Source organism: Oncorhynchus clarkii, chromosome 22, assembly GCF_045791955.1.
Source record: "Oncorhynchus clarkii lewisi isolate Uvic-CL-2024 chromosome 22, UVic_Ocla_1.0, whole genome shotgun sequence".
NCBI classification, from domain to species: domain Eukaryota; kingdom Metazoa; phylum Chordata; class Actinopteri; order Salmoniformes; family Salmonidae; genus Oncorhynchus; species Oncorhynchus clarkii.
This window is the reverse complement of record NC_092168.1, coordinates 35,623,473-35,642,656: the sequence shown is the minus strand read 5'-3', so window position 1 is coordinate 35,642,656 and position 19,184 is coordinate 35,623,473. Positions and strand designations below refer to the sequence as shown.

At 40.5% G+C, this 19,184-nt stretch overlaps 1 protein-coding gene across 1 annotated transcript in view; it reads left to right on the top strand.

Annotated features, from left to right (window-relative positions):
• Positions 1-19,184, top strand: part of LOC139380827 (low-density lipoprotein receptor-related protein 1B-like) — a 485,305-nt gene that overhangs the window by 294,759 nt on the left and 171,362 nt on the right. The window contains exons 27-31 of the mRNA XM_071123916.1: positions 5,526-5,657; positions 5,967-6,194; positions 7,698-7,872; positions 11,448-11,542; positions 14,036-14,185. Coding sequence (XP_070980017.1) covers positions 5,526-5,657; positions 5,967-6,194; positions 7,698-7,872; positions 11,448-11,542; positions 14,036-14,185 — 780 coding nt within the window. The remainder of the gene's footprint in view (positions 1-5,525; positions 5,658-5,966; positions 6,195-7,697; positions 7,873-11,447; positions 11,543-14,035; positions 14,186-19,184) is intronic.

Here is a 19,184-nt window from a genome sequence, read left to right as displayed (position 1 = left end):
ATCCACTCCAACCAGTCAGTCCCAAAGCCTGTAGATGCTCTCTGCTTGGCCCTGCAGATCTGGACCAGAGAGACCAAGAGAGGGAGGGAGGGAGACCACAGGAGAGCTGTCAGTGGTACAGTACTTGTCTCTGGGGGTGTTTGGTGGGTGCCAAAACTGGAGCTTGTCTCGGGGCGTCAACAGTCTTGTTGTAAATACATCATGTGGTGTGTGTATGTATGTATGTATGTGTGTGTGTGGGGGGGGGGGGGTTAAAACAGGGAGGAGGTGCCAATGATTAGTTAAGGGAAAAATCTGTTCCAATGCCTCCCAGTGAGGAACAGTAATTGGTTAATTATAGCTACAATAACACATCAAACAGATCCTAACACTCTCCCCTCACTGCTCTGGTGATACGCAGCAGACTATCATGATCATATTGGAAATACAAGAATAGTGTCCGTACATTTGTCAAATGATGTATCTCAGATTGCTTTATATTGTATTTATAAAGACGCAGTACAGTGTAGTAAGTACCAGTTGTTGAGTAATGATGATTTCATATAAAGTATTCTGTATTCATGGCTGCGTTAATGCAACCAAATCTGAGTGTGCCTGAAATGGTATTAAACAAAATGACCTCTGAATGCATCTCCACATCTTTGCACTGTGCTTGCAGCGATTAGGAATGAATCAATCTGATCAGCATGCATAGTGCATGCAATCACTGCATGGAATTAAGCAGCTGTTTCAAATACATGCAGAGTAGTAATATTTGAAGCTATAATGATAATTTTGTATTCAGAAAATGGGCAACTCACATTTACAAGGTAAATATGTGTCTTTCCTACACAGCCACCTTGTTCCATTTGCTTCTGAGTGATGGAAAGAAAGAGAGGAGTGTTGTTGATAATACAACCTGGTTATAACACATCTTGCTTGACAGAGCCACTACTCCCAGCATTAGTTTTTAACATAAACATGTTGAATTATTCATTTGATTTAGAAAATACACCTCTATGTGTGTCTGAATATCTATGCAGTCGTATTTTTTTTAAATGTACCTTTCAAAACAGTGACTGTTAAAAAAAAAACAACAACAGCATAATACACTTCACTCCACATATTTTACTGTAACATTTACCATGACTACCTGAGGCCTTTTATGAATATTCTAGCACCTCCTGAGAGTTGAGATTTACAACAGCCAAGTGCCCCAGCCCTGGCTTACATTACGTAGGATACCCAGTAGACTTAACGGTTTGCATTGAAAAGATATCACTCTTTGGAAACTAGCATATTTCTGCTCTTTATGTTAGCTAAGCATGGGGTTTATTTATTCATGAGACGTCTGCCAGTCTAGAAATGAACAAAGTCTTTCCCGTGTTATTGTCATTTCTCAAGGCTGAACGCTGAAATGTATCCAGGCTTTGGTTTCCTATCATGAGTCAAGTGTTGTTGGGTATGTTTTCAACTCACACAGACAGAACAGACGGAGCAGACGGAGCGGTTTTCTCTCTTCTAAACCATCTGAATGTATAATGTATTCAACAAGACGCAGTCCAGGAAATGAGTTTGGAAATGAGTTTGTCAAACTTGCTTCAGGTAAATCACTGCAAAAAGGTATCTTTATATCTGGTTTGAAAATGTACCAAAAGGAAATATCTATCCAATCTGAAAAAGCGGTGCATTTATTAATCTGAAGTGACTGTTGACAAAGAAGGAGAAACTCTGTTTGTTTGTATAATGCTTATATACTGCTTATATAGGGAGCAAATTCTCCAGTGTTAAATAAACACAAACCAAACAACCATTTCATGCGGATTAATAATATATCATTTTATAAATGCCGACAGACAAGTTGTTCGTTAGACATGGTGGGATCTTTTTGCGTCTGTAAAAATCATTATGCGAGAAATTGTGGTGGAAGCACCTTTATCCGCAAATATTGATATAATAACCATTGTATCAAAGTAGACTTGGAGTCACGTGATGATAGATTTTTTTGGTCCTCCCACAACAACTCGGGAAAGCATGCATTTTATTAGGCAACACATGAAATAAGTTATGAAGAACTTCACAAAGTGGTGAATGTGCAAGGTGATGATCTTGATCCTCCCTTCCAGTAAATATCCAGGGTCTTATTCTGGTGACATGATGATCAATGCTTGGATGCCGTTTGACAAATGCAATGTCTTATCCATAATGATCTCATCATGTAGGTAGCCTACCCCCACTGTATCTGCAAACTGTTGGCAAAAGTACATGTGCCAAGAGCAGAGTGGGCACATTTACTATATAAACAGTTTTTGTGACAAAACCATCAGTAGAGTTGAACATATTCGGTGGGGAAATGTGCACGTTGTTTTATGAATATTATAGAATATTTGCAAGAAAATCTGTCACAAATTGGATGGAAACCTCGCTGTCGAGTGCGTTAAACACTGAAAGCGTGGACATGTATAGACACTGGAACAGCGTTAAATTAACACAATGCTTAGAGTAAAGACTTATTTCCCAGAGTGCCTTGCCTTTCGAGTGAATTGTATAGTTACCACACGACTGCATTTGGTAGTGACAGACATGGTTGTTGCAGTCATCCATTTTCAGTCCTAAGGACATCACCAAGTGAGATCCTAAGAAAAATGGTATCACTAAAATGTAATTTTTTAACACAATGTGTGTTCCATAAGGCCTTATTTTGAGGGCCTACACTCTAAACATAATTCAATACTTATAGATTTAATTAACACTCATTGGTGTAAAATAATCCCAGTGTTGGTGTTAATAACCAGAGTTGAATCAAAACCACGCCCATCATTATCATATTTCATAGCATGGTATATTGCAGATTGATTTTAAGAATTGTTTTTTCAATATATATGTTTTTGTATGTTGTAATGTAATTAAATGTTGTACATTGATTGATAAATTAATGTTAAACAATAAATAACGAATAACGAAGGTGTAAGCTATATAACATGGATTTATTAGACCTTTTAAAGTGGCTTCTAGGCTGTGTGTGGAAGCCAGGAGATACTAAATGTGTTTATGTTAATTAACAGTCTTTTTTTTTTACATTTATTTAATTTAACCTTTACATAACAATGCAAGTCAGTTAAGAACAAATTCTTATTTACAATGACGGCCTACCCCGGACAAACCCTAACCCAGATGAGACTGGGACAATTGTGCATCACCCTATGGGACTCCCAATCACACCTCTAGCACTGAGATGCAGTTCTTAGACCACTGTGCCACTTGAGAGCCCGTGAGAATGAGCCTTATTTGCTTGACAATCACCGGCTGGCTAAATTTTGTGACCACCACAGCACTAGTCTTTCCAGATGTTTGATCGAGCTCTGGCTGGGCCACTCAAGGACATTCAGAGACTTGTTCTGAAGCTACTCCTGCATTGTCTTTGCTGTGTGCTTAGGGTCATTGTCCCATTGGAAGGTGAATCTTCGCCCCAGTCTGAGGTCCTGCGCGCTCCGGAGCAGGTTTTCATGAACGATATCTCTGTACTTTGCTCCGTTCATATTTCCTTCGATCTTGACTAGTCTCCAAGTCCCTGCCGCTGAAAAACATCCCCACAGCATTATGCTGCAACCACAATGCTTCACCGTAGGGAGTTTTCCTCCAGATGTGATAGTTGGAATTCAGGCCAAATAATTCAATCACGTTTTCATCAGACCAGAGAATCTTGTTTCTCATGGTCTGAGAGTCCTTTTGCCTTTTGGCAAACTCCAAGCGGGCTGTCATGTGCCTTTTACTGAGGAGTGGCTTCCATCTGGCATCTGGAAGGTTTTTCCATCTCCACAGAGGAACTCTGGAGCTCTGTCAGAGTGACCATCGGGTTCTTGATCACATCCGTGACCATGGCCCTCCTCCCCCGATTGCTCAGTTTGGTCGAGCGGCCAGCTCTAGGAAGAGTCTTGGTGGTTCCAAATTTCTTCCATTTAAGAAAGATATTTGGTACCCTTCCCCAGATCTGTGCCTCGACACATTCCTGTCTCGGAGCTGTACGGACAATTCCTTCGGCTTCATGACTTGGTTTTTACTCTGACATGCACTGTCAGCTGTTCGACCTCATATAGACAGGTGTGTGCCTTTCAATATCATATCCATTCAATTGAATTTACCACAGGTGGACTACAATCAAGTTGTAGAAACATTTCAAGGATGATCAATGGAAACAGGATGCACCTGAACTCAAAAAAAAAATTGCATTTGTATTATAACTTTTTTTTTCTCCCCAATTCCGTGATATCCAATTGGCAGTTACAGTCTTGTCTCATCGCTGCAACTCCCATATGGACTCGGGAGAGGCGAAAGTCGAGAGCCATGCTTCCTCCGAAACACAACCCAACCAAGCCGCACTGCTTCTTGACACAATGCCCACTTAACCCGGAAGCCAGCCGCACCAATGTGTCAGAGGAAACACCCTACACCTAGTGACCGTGTCAGCGTGCACTGCGCCTGGCCTGCCACAGGACTCGCTAGTGCGCGATGGGACAAGGACATCCCTGCCGGCCAAACCCTCCCCTAATCCTGACAATGCTGGGCCAATTGTGCACCGCCCCATGGGTCTCCCGGTTGTGGGCAGCTGCGACAGAGCCTGGACTCGAACCCAGAATCTCTAAACTCTATTTCGAGTCTCATAGCAAAGCGTATGAATACTTATGTAAATAAGGTATTTCTGTTTTTTATTTTTAACACATTTGCAAAATATCTAAATATCTGTTTTCGCTTAGTCATTATGGGGTATTGTGTGTAGATTGATGAGGAAGTACTTTCTGATCATTTCCAAACCAGCCAAGCCTTACCAGGAGTAGGGAGATACTCTACCATTTATTCATTACTCTTTAGTTTGTGTAACCAGGTTTGCTGAGTCAGCATTGATTTCAAATGCAACCGCACCAAAGATGTCCCACCTACCCCAACCTGATGCATTGCCAGTGATTTAGACCACTTGAAAGCAGTGTTGAAACACGAGAACCAATGTGGGTGGTAGTAGGTGCGGATAGGGTGGAATGCCATCTCGTCAGCATTATTGTTGTATCAGGTGGAGTATCAGAGGGATTCAGCATTATGGTTGAACAGTACAGGTGGCCAACTGCCCATGGAAAAACTTTACACACAGTTTTAGAGCTGTTCCTTTATTTCCTGCGTTTCAAAATAACCCTTTAATCATATTGGTCTGTTGCAGATTTACAGAACTAAGCATCTGTATTTTCTGTTTTTAAAAGCTTTGTTGCCCTTTACCCTGTCAGGAAGGTAAGCAGACCTTTTGACCATAGGCCCAAAACCAGATCATACTTCTGTATTTCACCACTAGTGCACTACCACCTACTCTGTTATATACTTCATAAAAAGGACTTCCTATAAATGTTTTCCACAGAAATTAGATTATTGGGAGGCTTTTTGTTCAATTCACTTCATGTATTCATCATGGCCCAATTGTTTCTCCTCCTTTTGCATCTTTTTCTATATTTTTGCTGACAAGTCTCAACCTGACCCCCTCCTCTCTCTCACTCCCTCTTCAGCGTCTAACCCATGTGAAGAGAATAATGGGCGTGGCCCATGTTCACACCTGTGTCTTATCAATTACAACCGTACTGCATCCTGCACCTGTCCACACCTCATGAAACTGTCCCTCAACAAACAATCTTGCGCCGGTGAGTGGGACAGCCATCTTCAATCCTGTAAACCCTGTATCTATCGTTTTTGTTATCAAAGTCACAAACAAATGGGATATTGTACACAATCACTAAACAAAGAACCATAAAAATGACAGAATTATGTTTTTACATATTTATGATTTCATTGGCATTTGTGAAGTATTGACTTGGGATTATGATTAGGGATAAACATCAGCATTTGCATGTCATATCTTACCCCATAACCATATCTGACTAAAAAGTTCAACTGCTTCACAAATCAATGGTAGTCATTGATATTTCTCTCCTAATCTGATTTCTCCATAGTGTTGAAAAGATTCCTCCTGTACGTCAGGCGGTCAGAGATCCGTGGTGTGGATATTGACAACCCTTACATGAACGTCATGACGGCACTGACCATCCCAGACATTGATGATGTCACCGTTGTGGATTACGACACCCAGGAGGACCGGATCTACTGGGCGGATGTAAAAACACAGACCATCAAACGGGCCTTCATCAACGGCACCCGCCTGGAGACTGTCATCTCTGGAGGTAGTTAATGGCTGAATCCCAGTATGTAGGGTATGGGGTGCCACTTGAGACACAGGCACTGTCTGTCCTTCATAAGTGTGTAATTCAGAGAGATAATAATGTATCAGAGATGGTTGAGTCATGGTGAGTTACCTTGCCTAAGACATGACGACTCGTGTTAACTCCCCTGAGCTTATTCCCAGGCTTTAGCTCAGTTGGCTAACATAGTCTTGTGGGTTGAAGGAACTCTGGGAACAATACTGTATAGGCCTTTAAATAGCGTAGTGCCAGAGCCTGCCACTCATTTGATTAATAAGATGGACATTTACATTTCGAGAGCTTGTTTATATCTGCAAAAAGATGATTCTGAGATAATTGACTTTAAGTTCCGAACCCTCATTGGTTTGAATGGTGTCAGCAATTGTTTATCTAGTATTCTTTTGAACTTAACAACATGAGGGTATTTAGAGTACTATATATTTATTTATATATATATTTATGTATTTAGAGTACTATATAGGTAGAGAACGTTGAACAGATCAAGATTATGTCAATAACTGTCAATAACTAAATTTTGACAAAAAATGCAGATAGAACCTTACAGTCCCAAGCTCTCAATTTTCTGATTGGCATTACTAAGGGATGAAACACTCTGTCAAGACAAAGGCAGGAAATAACTTCTACGATCATTATTTGTTTTGTTGTGGCTTTGATGGGAATATCTGTTTTGCCAAATTGTATTGCATGAAAGTACGTCATCAAAGAGCAAAAGACAATTGCTGTTTTTCAAGAAGAGCCTCCTCTCTTTGTTCTTTGATTATCCACAGAGTACACCCTAATTCCCATTCTGTAAATTTGTGCCGTAGATTTAATTAATGACCACCTGATAAAAAACAGAACAAAAACCTGCCTGCATAAACTTTTTTGACACACTCTTATTATAATCTTTACTTTGGTAACACTTATTTTAAGGGTCCATAATAAAGCATTTATAAACCATTTATAAGGCATTTACAAACGTTTGCTCACCATTTATGAATGATGACTCCTGCATTTGTAAATGTCAGTAAGCTAGTTATTCACACGTCTATATATTTCACTAAACATCCTGTGTTGTGTGCTTATTCTTTTACTAGCTCCTGCTGTCTACTGTCTACCAATTGCATGTTCATATTTTTGTAAGAAATTACACTGGTCACTCAAAACATTTCTAAAGTATTAATAAAGTATAAATAGCGCTTAATAAATGATGAACACACACTTTATAAACACCTTATAAAAGAATGGTTTATTACGGTCCCATAAAATGCTTCAAAATGCTTCATTATCTTTACTTCCTCTGTATTTAAAAATATATATAAATATATCAATTGTTAGGAAACATAAACAACATTGAATACCAATGTTTTGGTACCTGTTTGCTGTCCCAAGGTCTGTATATTATCCTGTCTAACTGATGACCAATGTGATTCTGTAAAACTAGATGTTGGATTGACAGCCTCACTCTCTTTGTTATCCCCTCAGATATACTAAACTGCCGTGGGCTGGCGTTAGACTGGCTCTCTAGGAATTTATACTGGCTCAGCTCAGAGAATGACGAGTCTCAAATCAATGCCGCTCGCCTGGATGGTTCCCTGAAGACCTCAGTCATTCATGGGATTGATAAACCAAGGTGCCTTGTTGTGCACCCCACAAAGGGGTAAGTAGATTAAACCAGCATCTGTGTACTTCATCATTATCTACTGGGCTCACCGTCAGCGTGGGATTAGGAAAAACAAATATCTTCCATTTGTAGACAAGACACTGATAAAAGTACATTTCCAAGCTTCTGTCATGAAAAAAAAAAACATAGACTCGGCAGCAATTATTCAGTGGAAATATTTATATTGTGTGCAATTTAGCCACACAGTATCGACATGAAGAAAGTAAACAGCTCTCTACGACCAAATGATTTCATCCTAATCAGATAGGTTTTTTACATTGACGATACATTGGAGATAATATAAGACAAGTAGTGAAAACAATAGAACACTATGAAAAATCTGGGAAACCAGATTTCGTATTCATAGCTGACTTTGAAAGGCCTTTGATAAAGTACGACTGGAATCTATATATAAATGCCTGGACTATTTACATTTTGGAGAATCTCTTATACGATGGGTTAAAGTCATGTATAATAACCCCATGTATAAAATAGTAAATAATGGCAACTTCTCAGAAATAATTAAATTGTCAAAGGGAGTAAAGTAAGGCTGTCCTTTATTAACATATTTACTTATTTATTATGGCCATTGAAATGTTAGCTATTAAAATCAGATCCAGCAATAATATCAAATGGTTAGAAATCCAGGGCTTAAAAAAAGTGTCATTGTACGGTGACAATTCATGTTTTATTTTAAATCCACAATTTGGATCCCTGCACAGCCTCATAGAGGATCTAGATAATTATTCTAACCTCTTTGGATTAAAACAGAATTATGATAAATGCAACATATTACATAATGGATCTCAAAATGTTTTACTTTTACATAACTGTGTAGTTAAAATGGTCCGACAGTGAAGTGGGCATACTGTACTCTGTACTCATATCCCAAAATAATAATTTCACAACAATATATTTTAATAGAATTTAGCCAAATTATATAAGGTTTTGCCACCATAGAAAGGACAACACCTGTCTATTTGTGGAAAAATCACCCTGATGAATTCTTTAGTCATATCCCAGTTTACCTACTTACTTAATGTGCGTATAGATAGTCAACACACCCTTTCAAAATGTTCACCTTACAGCCTGAATTGAAAACACATCAAATTGGACTTTTTCCGGCTTTATTAACAAACAGTAACCCACAATATCCAGGTGAAAATGTATAAAAAATTAAAGCTGTAAAAAAATACATTATTTGGGTAAGTGAACCCCCTCCCCTTCCTGTAAGGCAACAAAAGGTGAACATTTTGAAATGGGGTGGTGACTCTCTATACCCACTGTATGGCCTTACCTACACCTAACTACTTGTTTTTTTTTATTATATAAGGAAAAAATATTCCACTCTTATTTGGAACGGCAAGCCAGGCAAAATTAAACGGACCTATTTATATAATGAATATGAATTCGGAGTGCAGAAATATTAAAGCATTGGACCTCTCACGAATGGATTCAGTTATACAAAAATTATACTTAAATCCAAACTGGTTCTCTAACAGATTAGTAAGAATGGCCCTTTTCCCTTCATTCAGATTAAAACCTCTCACTTTCAGTTATATGACAAACATTTTTAAAACAAGCAACAGATAACTATTTGCAATTTCAGTTTGATCCACAAATAAATTCATTTAAAAAAGTTAAAGTTAAAAGTGAAACAAACATTAGAAGATATATTATGGTTAAACTCAAATATACTAATTGGAATACATTTTTTTAAACTGTATACTCTTTGTAAATTATATCATAAATAGGACTGGTGGAGTTATGTCACACATGGAGTTAACAAAAAAAAAAAACATAAAACAAACATGGAAACTTCTGCTCTTCAAAATTACAACTAACTGATTGCAGCATTACTGCAAAAATGGAGGAGGCAAGTGGAAAGGTGTCTGTTGGCCCCTGCATTAAAAAACAAAATTGGCTAAAGAAAATTGTGATAAATAAACTATACCACTTTAATTTAAGGACAAAAAAAATGACAACTGCACCATACAGGTAGCAAAATAATTAGGAGGAGATTTCCGATGTACCGATTCCATGGCACAAGGTTTATGAACTGATACACAAAACGCAAGATTCAAAACTTACAGTTTTTATATTTTAAATGATTACACAAAATGTTTGCAACCAGTAGAATGTTATATATATATATATATATATATATATATATATATATATATATATATATATATATATACACAGTTGTATACACCGTTGTATATATATATATACAGTGCTTTCGAAAAGTATTCAGACCCCTTTTATTTTTCTAAATGGATTAAGTATAATGTTTCCCTCATCAATCTACACACAATGCCCCATAATGAAATGTTTGCAAATGTAAAAAAAAAAAAAAAACAGGAATACCTTTTACGTAAATGTAGCTGGAAATAATGTTGAAGGAATTGTCCGTAGAGCTCCGAGACAGGATTGTGTCGAGGCACGGATCTGTGACAGGGTACCACAAATGTTTGCAGCATTGAAGGTCCCCAAGAACACAGTGGCCTCCACCATTCTTAAATGGAAGAAGTTTTGAATCTCCAAGACTCTTCCTAGAGCTGGCCGCCCGGCCAAACTGAGCAATCGGGGGAGAAGGGCCATGGTCAGGGATGTGACCAAGAACCCGGTGGTCACTCTGACAGAGCTCCAGAGTTCCTCTGTGGAGATGGGAGAACCTTCCAGAAGGACAACTATCTCTGCAGCACTCCACCAATCAGGCCTTTATGGTAGAGTGGTCAGACGGAAGCCACTCCTCAGTAAAAGGCACATGACAGCTTGGAGATTGCCAAAAGGCACCTAAAGGACTCTCAGACCATGAGAAACAAGATTCTCTGGTCTGATGAAACCAATATTGAATTATTTGGCCTGAAAACCATCCCTACAGTGAAGCATTGTGGTGGCAGCATTGTGCTGTGGGGATGTTTTCAGCGGCAGGGACTACTGGTCAGGATCGAGGAAAAGATGAACGGAGCAAAGTACAGAGAGATCCTTGATGAAAACCTGCTCCAGAGCTCTCAGGACCTCAGACTGGGGCGAAGGTTCACCTTCCAACAGGACAACGGCCCTAATCACATAACAAAGACAATGCAGGAGTGGCTTCGGGACAAGTCTATGACTGTCCTTAAGTGGCCCAGCCAGAGCTCAATCAAACATCTCTGGAGAGACCTGAAAATAGCTGTGCAGCAACGCTCCCCATCCAACCTGACAGAGCTTGAGAGGATCTGCAGAGAAGAATGAGAAAAACTCCACAAATACAGGTGTGCCAAGTTTGTAGTGTCATACCCAAGAAGACTGAAGGCTGTAATCACTGCCAAAAGTGCTTATACAAAGTACTGAGTAAAGGGTCTGAATGCTTCTGTACATGTGATTTTATATAAATATAAATTTGCAAAAATGTCAATAACTGTTTTTGTATTGTCATTATGGGGTATTGTGTGTAGATTGATGACAAAAAAACTACCATTTAATACTTTTTAGAATAAGGCTGTAACGTAACAAAGTGTGGAAAAAGTAACATGTAATGTGCAATGTGTGTGTAACTGTAGGCTTCTGATGCTCTTTGACTTTAGGAAAATCTACTGGACAGATGGCAACACGATAAACATAGCCAACATGGATGGGAGCAACAGCAAGGTCCTTCACCAGAACCAACGGGAACCAGTCGGTCAGTTGAACATTATAGCTCTGTTTGTTCAGACTGTGGAACATTACTGCTTGTTCCAACACAATGTTTCCAACATTATTTATCATGGGACAGATTCCAATGTCATACACAGGAGCAGTACAACAACCTGGCAGTACCTGCTTTGGCCAATGTAGGGTGTACATTTGAGGACTTCCCTAGTCCTGATAACGAAAGGCCTAAAATGAACACGATACATATTTCTACCTGCATATCCCCTGATCATAAGCACTGGTTTCTTCTATTCTTATAAAGCAAAATTACAAATGGTTGGGATTTAAATAATTTGCTACTAACTGAAAACATAATCTGCTGCCATACACAGTTGTTCAACCTGAAGCTTGTATACTCAGATGATACAAGCTTCAGTGAACAATGGTGCATCTGCAGGTTCATGTATCAAGCAGCTGTTCTGTTCTCACTGCATATGTAGACCTGAAAGGTCAAGTCTTCACTTTCTCAGTTTAACACAGTATCATTGTATTTGATAGGTCTCAATTGGGTTGACTTGATGGGCCCTGTCAGAAATATAAATTGATGGTTCACAATATACATCACATTACATCATGTATGATGATGGGCCGGACCTGCGAACGGGAGTAAATTATTGATGTGTTGTGACTGTGAATCTGCCTTCAATAAATCCACACACACACACAGAGAAAGCTGTTCATAGACGCAAAATAGCCTCCAGTTGCCACCATCAATTGTGCCGTTCTGTCAAATCCCATCATGTCCGCTGGAGATTGGTCAAATTATTTATAATGTCAAGTGGAGGTCATAGAGATATCCCAGGCAGGCCGCGACGATTCATTCCAACACACACACACACACACACACACAAAAACACACACTCGCAAACACTTAGGCATGCACACACTCACAAACACAGCCACAAGTACACACCCACATTAACACTGAATCCTATAGATACAAATAAAGGCCCTTATGGAGTCACATCCCAGGTCGCAAAAAGTATTCCAACAATCTCACACTCATCCTCACAGTATCATCTCCGTGCCCAAGAAAGGGAAAGTAACTGGACTGAATGACTAGCATTCGCTTCCGTCATCTGCATGAAGTGCAGTCAAAGATCACATCACCTCCTCACTTCCTCCCTCCCCGACACACTCAACCCTCTCCAATTTGCCTCCCAAAAGATCCACAGACGATGCAATCACCACTGTTCTGCACGCTGCCCTCACCCACCTGGATAAGAGGAATGCATATGTGAGGATGCTATTCATCGACTACAGCTTGGCCTTCAATACCATGGTGCCCTCTAAGCTCACCACAATGCTCACGGCCCTGGGACTGAACTCACCCCTATGGAGGAGTTCCCGGCAGGCCGCCCCCAAGTGGTGATGGCAGGCAACATTACCTCCTCCAAACCCTCCTCCATAAGGGTTTGTCCTCAGTCCTCTCCTGTACTCCCTGTATACCCACGACTGTGTGGCCTCACAACACCATCATCAAGTTCACTGATGATATGACAGTAGTAGGCCTGATTACGAACAACCACGAGACGGCCTACATGGAGGAGGTTGGCACTCTGATGGTGTGGTGCCAGGTGAACAACATATCCCTCAATGTTAGCAAAGGGGCTGATTGTGGATTTTAGCAAGAACCAGGCTGGGTACGCCCACATCCTCATCAACGAAGCCGCCGTGGAGACGGTTAAAAACACATCTGAAATGGTCAAACCACACGGACACAGTGGGGAAGAAGGCATGACAGTGACTCTTCAACTTCAGGAGGCTGAAGAAATTTGTCATGTCTCATTGGGCCCTCATGTGTTCTACAGGAGTACCATTGAGAGCATACTGTCGGGCTGCATCACAGCATGATACAGCAACTTCAACGCTGCAGACCACAAGGCGCTACAGAGGGTTGTACACTCAGCCGAACACACCATTGGGTGCACACTGCCTGCCCTCCAGGACACCGAGAACATCAGGTGTTGCAGGAAGGCCAAGAAGATCATCAGGAACCTCAGCCACCCGAGCCACGACCTATTCTCCCCGCTTCCGTCACTCAGACACAGGCAGTACAGGAGCATCATGGTTAGCACTAACAGACTGGCTAATATATTCTACAGACAAACCATCAGGCTGCTGAATAGCAGCCTACGGACAATTACCCTGCCCACACCCCAATTAGCATTATACTGTATGTATGTATCCTTGTCACAGTTGTAAACATGTACCGTACATATATACAGTATGTTTTATTGTTTTATTATTATTGTTTCATTCTGTACTGTTGAAGCTTAAGTATTTCACTGCACACTGCAAGTAGGCTACATCTGCGACCCTGTGTGACTAAATAAAAAATAATCTAATCAAAGAAACACACATATTATACATCTGACTTGAAAAATAAAATTCACTATATTTCACCACTCACCATATTTTCATTTTATAGCGACACAAAGGTTTAATACCTATTATTAACCCTGTCATTCTTCTCCCCCAGGTCTCTCCATAGACTATACAGCCAACAAGCTGTACTGGATCAGCTCTGGTAATGGCACTATCAACAGGTGCAATGTGGACGGTAGTGGTCTGGAGGTGCTGGAGAGCATGAAGAGGGAGCTAACCAAAGCGTCAGCATTGGCTGTTATGGGTGAGTAGTGGCTAGTTCCAAACATAGTGTACCCACATCCAGGGTTGTGGGATGGATTCCTGGCACTACCCCTTTATAAATGTATCGCTCCATTACTGTAAGGAGTGTTGGATAAAAGCATCTGCTAAATTGCATATATTAATGACTTGCAGGTGCTGGGTACACATAATATAAACTCAGGAAATAAAGAATATAAACCTGCACATTGATGAAGGCTCCCGCTGTTGTATTGTGCAATGTTTCAACCTGAAGGTCTTTATCAGGCTTGAATAGTGGAAAATGTCAGTCAATGCATCAGATCCACGTCATGGATTAAGGGAGAACGTGGGGAGGATTAGGGCCTAGCTGTGGAGTATGTTGCTAGTTAAGTGGCTCCTGGATAAAGCCATTTAACCAATTACTATGTTTTGACTGACAGTTCTGCTTCACTCTGTGTGAAATTGTCTGGGAATTAGATAATTAAAACACTGGTTGGAGCTGCAGCTTGACTGATGATAGATTGTTTTGGAATTAGAATGGATTTGGATGGCCATTGTGTAGTGTTGTTGCTTGGTATCAGTGCTGGATGCAATATGTTGGAAGATCCATCACTTAGATTTGTGTGTGTGTTTGTGTGTTTGTTTCATAAGGAAATGTGCTGAAACATTATATTTATCCAACATGGTCCTTCTTTTCAATAAGATGGCATTTTTTTCTCAAGACCATTTGTTTTGTTGTGCCATTGCACTTTACATAATACAAAGACTCATGAATGAATGAACTGATTCCCAAACTTGATGACACTTTTATGCAAAAGGTTATGTGTAATCACAGTCTACATTAAGTTGAAAAGTTTGAAAGGAGTTTGGAATCTGTGAATGCATCTTTTTCAAAAAACATTTATACATTGTGGGAATATAAATTAAAATGTTATCATTCTCTATTATTTTTCCTCCACTGGCAACTAGTCAGCAGCACGGTAGTACTTAAATTGAAGAGGAAAGTAAAGTTTGGCCTCAGAGGATGACAAAACATATGCCAAACATCCAAGTAGGGGAATGTTAATGGGATTGATTTAAGACCAGATGGAAAGGGAAAGTAAGACCACAGTGTCTCATAAGACATTTAATTCAGCACAAAGCATCTGGCTTCTTAATTGCATTACATTCGATACAGCATTTTGGATTCAGGATGCATTTTTTTTTTAAACTACACTTCCTAACAGTTACAATCTGGACAATTGGGAGGAAGCTTCTTGCTGTATGAAGGTACATGTATGTTTGCCAGGAGTGGTAATGAGAAGCAATGACAGAATGTAGATTTTTTTAAACTTGGTGTTGACGGTCAGAAACGTTGGAAAATTCACTGTCCTTTGATAAACTGTACAGAATTTAGGCATTGCAGTGCAGTCCTCGTTCCTCCGTGAACAAATGTGTGCCTCTCTCTCGCTGTGAGTTTAAAAACACCTAATTAGGCTGTCAGAAAGTGAAGAAACAAGTATAGAAGTTTGATTCGTTACTTTATAGTGTCTGCTTAGAGTCTGGATGTATGGAAGTTGGAACAAATATGACAATACATTCACTTCATATATTAAAAACACTTTTTAAGTTGGCAACCATTTTAGAGTTTTACTTTACGGAGGAAGTACTGTAAAGTAAAATGTTCTTGCTGTTAAAATGGAGACCTAGTTGGATACTTCATTATCGCATTCCACAAAATTTGAACCAAAATGCAAGGTGACAAAGATTAATGCCCTGATCAAAGCAGTAGAAACTTCCAGTAGAACAGTGGAATGATGTGTCCACATCAAGCCATATATTACACAGTTTGGTTGTAATGCTTTTCATTGCTTTGACTGGGATATTCCTATTCTGCCAAAGAAAGAGGACAATTGTGCAATGGTTTTATATTATGACTGTTTATGTTTAACTGTTTATGTCCTTGCAACTTTATAGCAATTTGGATTTAATTTCATATGAGGTTTTTTATTCAACCGAAAATTAAAACCAAGAAACTGAACAGACACAAACAGTCAACATCACATAATGTCATATAAAGATCTCCAGGCCATGATAAATCTGAAAGAAAAACTGAACATTTAGTAGATTATAGGCATTGGTTGAAGTGTAGTGTTAATAAAAAATGTCCCTACCATCATATCTAAGCAAATATGAAACCAATATCAATGGAAGTTCACAAATCAGCTTGCCTGGAGGTACACAACACACTCCTCACCTCTCATCGAATCAAATCAAACGTTATTTGTCACATGCACCGAATACAACAGGTGTAGAGTAGACCTTAGAGTGAAATGCTTACTTACAAGCCCTTAAACAACAATGCAGTTGTAAGAAAAAAATGAAAAAAAGTAAGAGATTAGAATAACAAATCATTAAAGAGCAGCAGTGAATAACAATAGCATTGCTATATACAGGGGGTACTGGTACAGAGTCAATGTGCGGGGGCACCGGTGTCAAGGTAACTGAGGTAATATTTACATGTAGGTAAAGTTATTAAAGTGACTATGCATAGATAATAACTGAGAGTAGCAGCAGCGTAAAAGAGGGGGGCAATGCAAAAAGTCTGGGTAGCCATTTAATTAGATGTTGAGGAGTCTTATGGCTTGAGGGTAGAAGCTGTTTAGAAGCCTCTTGGACCTAGACTTGGTGCTCTGGTACAGCTTGCCGTGCAGTAGCAGAGGGAACAGTCTATGACTAGGGTGGCTGGAGTCTTTGACAATTTGTAGGGTCTTCCTCTGACACCACCTGGTATAGAGGTCCTGGATGGCAGGCAGCTTGGCCCCGGTGATGTACTGGGCCGTATGCACTACCATCTGTAGCACCTTGCAGTCGGAGGCCGAGTAGTTGCCATACCAGGCAATGATGCAACCCATCAGGATGCTCTCGATGGTGCAGCTGTAGAACCTTTTGAGGATCTGAGGACGCATGCCAAATTTTTTCAGTCTCCTGAGGAGGAATAGGTTTGTCGTGCCATCTTCACGACTGTCTTGGTGTGCATGGGCCACAATAGTTTGTTGGTGATGTGGACGCCAAGGAACTTGAAGCTCTCAACCTGCTCCACTACAGCCCTGTCAATGAGAGTGGGGGCGAGCTAGGTCCTCATTTTCCTGTAGTCCACAATCTTCTCCTTTGTCTTGATCACGTTGAGGGAGAGGTTGTTGTCCTTGCATCACATGGTCAGGTGTCTGACCTCCTCCCTATAGGCTATCTCATCATTGTCAGTAATCAGGCCTACCACTGTTGTGTCATCGGCAAACTTAATGATGGTGTTGGAGTTGTGCCTGGCCTTGTAGTCATGAGTGAACAGGGAGTACAGGAGGGGGACTGAGCACGCACCCCTGAGGTGACCCCATGTTGAGGATCAGCATGACGGATGTGTTGTTACCTACCCTTACCACCTGGGGGCGGCCCATCAGGAAGTCCAAAATCCAGTTGCAGAGGGATGTGTTCAGTCCCAGGGTCCTTAAATTAGTGATGAGCTTTGAGGACACTATGGTGTTGAACGCTGAGCTGTAGTCCATGAATAGCATTCTCACATAGGTGTTCCTTTTTGTCCAGGTGTAAAAGGGCAGTGTGGAGTGCAATAGAGATGGCATCATCTGTGGATCTGTTGGTGCGGTATGCAAATAGGAGTGGGTCTAGGGTTTCTGGGATAGTGGTGTTGATGTGAGCCATGACCAGCATTTCCAAGCATTTCATGGCTACAGACGTGTGTGCTACAGGTCGGTAGTCATTTAGGCAGGTTACCTTAGTGTTCTTGGGCACAGGGACTATGGTGGTCTGCTTGAAACATGTTGGTATTACAGACTCAGACAGGGAGAGGTTGAAAATGTCAGTGAAGACTCTTGACAGTTTGTCAGCGCATGCTCAGAGTACACGTTCTGGTAATCTGTCTGGCCCTGCAGCCTTGTGATTGTTGGCTGCGGAGAGCGTGATCACACAGTCGCCCGGAACAGCTTGAGCTCTCATGCATGTTACAGTGTTGCTTGCCTCGAAGTGAGCATAGAAGGTATTTCGCTCACCTGGCAGGTTTGTGTCACTGGGCAGCTCTCAGCTGTGCTTCCCTGTATAGGCTGTAATAGTTTGCTAGCCCTGCCACATCCGACAAGCGTCAGAGCCGGTGTATTTGATCTTAGTTCTGTATTGAAGATTTGCCTTTTTGATGGTTCGTCGGAGGGCATAGTGGGATTTCTTATATGCTTCCGGGTTAGAGTCACACTCCTTGAAAGCTGCAGCTTTATTCTTTAGCTCAGTGCGAATGTTTTCTATAATCCATGGCTTCTGGTTGGGGTATGTATGTAAAGTGACTGTGGGGATGACGTTATCGATGCACTTCTTAATGAAGCCGGTGACTGATGTGGTGTACTCCTCAATGCCATCGGAAATACCTGGAATGTATTCCATTCTGTGCTAGCAAAACAGTCCTGTAGTTTAGCATCTCCTTCATTCATTCAATTTTTGCATGTAAGCAGGAATTAGGAGGGTAGAGTTATGGTCAGATTTGCCAAATGGAAGGCAAGGGAGAGCTTTGTACTTGTCTCTGTGTGTGGAGTAAAGGTGGTCTAGAGTTTTTTCCCTCTGGTTGCACTTCTTAGGGATAGTGTCTTATATCGGCTGAAAGATGAAATTATTGTTAATCTAACTACACTGTCCGATTTACAGTAGTACAGCGAAAACATGCCATGCGATTGTTTGAGGTCGGCGCCCCACATCAAAATATTTTTCCACCGGCACAGGTTTCATACATTCACAAATAACCATTAAAAACTTACTTTTTGAAAATCTTCCTCTGATTTGTCGTCCAAAGGGTCCCAGCTATAACAAGTAGTGTTGTTTTTTTACATAAAATCCTTCATTATATCCCAAAAAGTCCATTTAGTTGGCGCCATCGTGTTGAGTAATCCACTCATTCAACACGCAGAGAAAGAAATCCAAAAATCTTCCCCTAAACTTTGTTTCAACAACTCAAAATACATTTCTATTAACTCCTCAGATACCCT